General features: G+C 46.6%; 1 protein-coding gene across 1 annotated transcript in view; it reads right to left on the reverse strand.

The window, feature by feature from the left end:
- Positions 1 to 2500, reverse strand: part of LOC143284975 (dynein axonemal heavy chain 3-like) — a 198196-nt gene that overhangs the window by 98625 nt on the left and 97071 nt on the right. The window contains exon 30 of the mRNA XM_076592137.1: positions 1067 to 1186. Within this exon, the coding sequence (XP_076448252.1) occupies positions 1067 to 1186 (120 nt within the window). The remainder of the gene's footprint in view (positions 1 to 1066; positions 1187 to 2500) is intronic.

Below are 2500 nucleotides of genomic sequence, written 5' to 3' on the forward strand. Positions count from 1 at the left end.
ACGAACCTACGGCAACAAAAGGGTTGCTCCTGGCAAAATTATGTAGAAAAATCCACTTCGCTAGGAAAAACAAAAAAAACTGCACGCAGGAAAAAAAAAGGGGGGGGGGAGGGGGTGGCGCTGTAGTGTAGCGACGCGCTCTCCCTGGGGAGAGCAGCCCGAATTTCACACAGAGAAATATGTTGTGATAAAAGAAATACAAATACAAATACAAATATCTTTATCAATCGTTGCTTATTGTCCATTTGACCACACAGAGCCGTTTCTGGGCTGTGAGACTGAAAGTATCGGTCCCGTAGAACTTAGGGAAAAAAGAGAAGAAAAAAAAAACACCAAACACCAGCAAAACACCCGTAATAGAAACTTAAGCACGGGTACAGTCACCGTCATGCACTTAAACCCAGGAAATGCATCTGACGTTGACCATTTCACCCGTTTATATCAGAGGATTAAACAAAACTAACCTGAACATAAACACAACTACATATCTGACGCAACACACGCCTGTAAAATAACAGTCACAGTCACAGTGAGCACCTCACACGTCCAAGGCGCAAAAGAATACAAAGTGTGTCCACTTATCGAGTTCAGAAAAAGGATTTTTTTTTTATCAAAGGCTTTGTAGATCAAAAAGAAAAAGGTGAGCAGACCAGCATGACCAAAAAAAAGGAATACTATCTATGTTGTAACACCACCACCACCACCCCTACCACCATCCCCACCCCCGCATCCACAAGACAGGAGGGAAAGTTTGGTTGTCTTCGTCGTCATTATCAGGATCATGACTATGGTCTTCAGTAAGTGTGAAGGGACATTAAACTGAATTTCTTCCTTCCTTTGTGGCAGACATACAAATCACACCACACCACACAACATCCCCCCTCCACACACGCAAACACACCAAGCAAAACACCACACAACACACACACACACACACACACACACACACACACAATCACCTCCCCTAACTTCACCACCTCACACCCACATCCACCCCCCTCACACACACACACACACACACACACACACACACACACACACACACACACAACACACACTGACTGACCTCGAGTTCAATTCTGTTGAACTCATCAAAGCAGGCCCAGGCCCCAGACTGAGCGAGTCCCTTGAAGAACTTGCCCATGGCCTTGTAGTCCAGGCCGTCCGAACAGTTGAACACCACGCACTGGAACAGGGAATCACGCGCCACGTGCACCACGTGCACCACGTTACGTTCACGTTTTTACGCACCCCACTCCCCTCTTTCCCTCGACCCCCCCGCCCCCTCCAACCCTCACCCACGTTTGAAGTATGGGGATTCGTTTTTGGTTTTTTGTTGTTTTTTAACGACGTAAGCATCTGTATTAATTGTGTGTGTGTGTGTGTGTGTGTGTGTGTGTGTGTGTGTGTGTGTGTGTGTGTGTGGTCGGTTTTTTTTATTGTTTACGGTGGTTTTTGTTTTACTCCATACCTCTGAATCAGAGAGAAGGGCATGCTCACACACACAGGACAACACCCACCCTACCTCCCAAAATACACACACACACACACGCGCGCGCGCGCGCGCGCACGCGCACACACACACACACACACACACACACACACACACACACACTCACTCACTCACTCACTCACTCGCACACACACACACACATACACACACATTCATTCACGCAGGTACGTAACAAGAGTACTGTACATTACAGTAACGTTACACGGTAACGACAACACAGCAGCAGTAACAGCAACTATGCCGCCACAGCGACGACTGCAACTACTACAACTTCTGCTGCTCCTGCTACGATTACAACTACATCATCATCATAATCATCATCATCATCATCATCATCATCATAGTAATAATAACAACAACAGTATTTATATAGCACTGAATCTTGTGCAGAGACAAATCTAAGCGCTTTCACACCAGTCATTCACACGCATGCCTAAGTCTAAAACAGAAGAAACTGAGGACAAGGAAGAGGCAGGGGAGGGAGGCTATCTTGTGAAGAGGTGGGTTTTAAGGCCAGACTTGGAAGAGCTGAGTGCGGAGACCTGACAAAGCGAAAGAGGAAGTTCATTCTAACTGCAAGGTCCAGAGACAGAGAAAGAGCGGCGGCCAATGGTGGAGTGTTTGAATCTGGGTATCCGAAAACAAAGTGGATCCAAAGCCGATCGAAGAGAGCGAGATGGAGTGTAGAGGTGAAGGCAGCCACAAAGATAGGAAGGGGCAGATTTGTGAATACATTTATAACAGTGCTGATCTTATACTTTATTCTGTGTGAGACAGGGAGCCAATGGAGATGTTGCCAAACAGAAGTGATGTGCTCAGACCTTTTCTTTCTGAGGACGAGTCAGGCAGCAGAGTTTGGTATGCGCTGAAGGAACTGAATGGATGAAGCAGGCAAACCAGACAATAGGGAGTTGCAGTAGTCAAGGCGAGAGAGAATGAGAGAAACGACAGTCTGGTCACTATTCTCACTACCTCTTTTGCTGCTAC

The sequence above is a fragment of the Babylonia areolata genome, chromosome 8, assembly GCF_041734735.1.
Source record: "Babylonia areolata isolate BAREFJ2019XMU chromosome 8, ASM4173473v1, whole genome shotgun sequence".
Classification (NCBI taxonomy): Eukaryota; Metazoa; Mollusca; class Gastropoda; order Neogastropoda; family Buccinidae; genus Babylonia; species Babylonia areolata.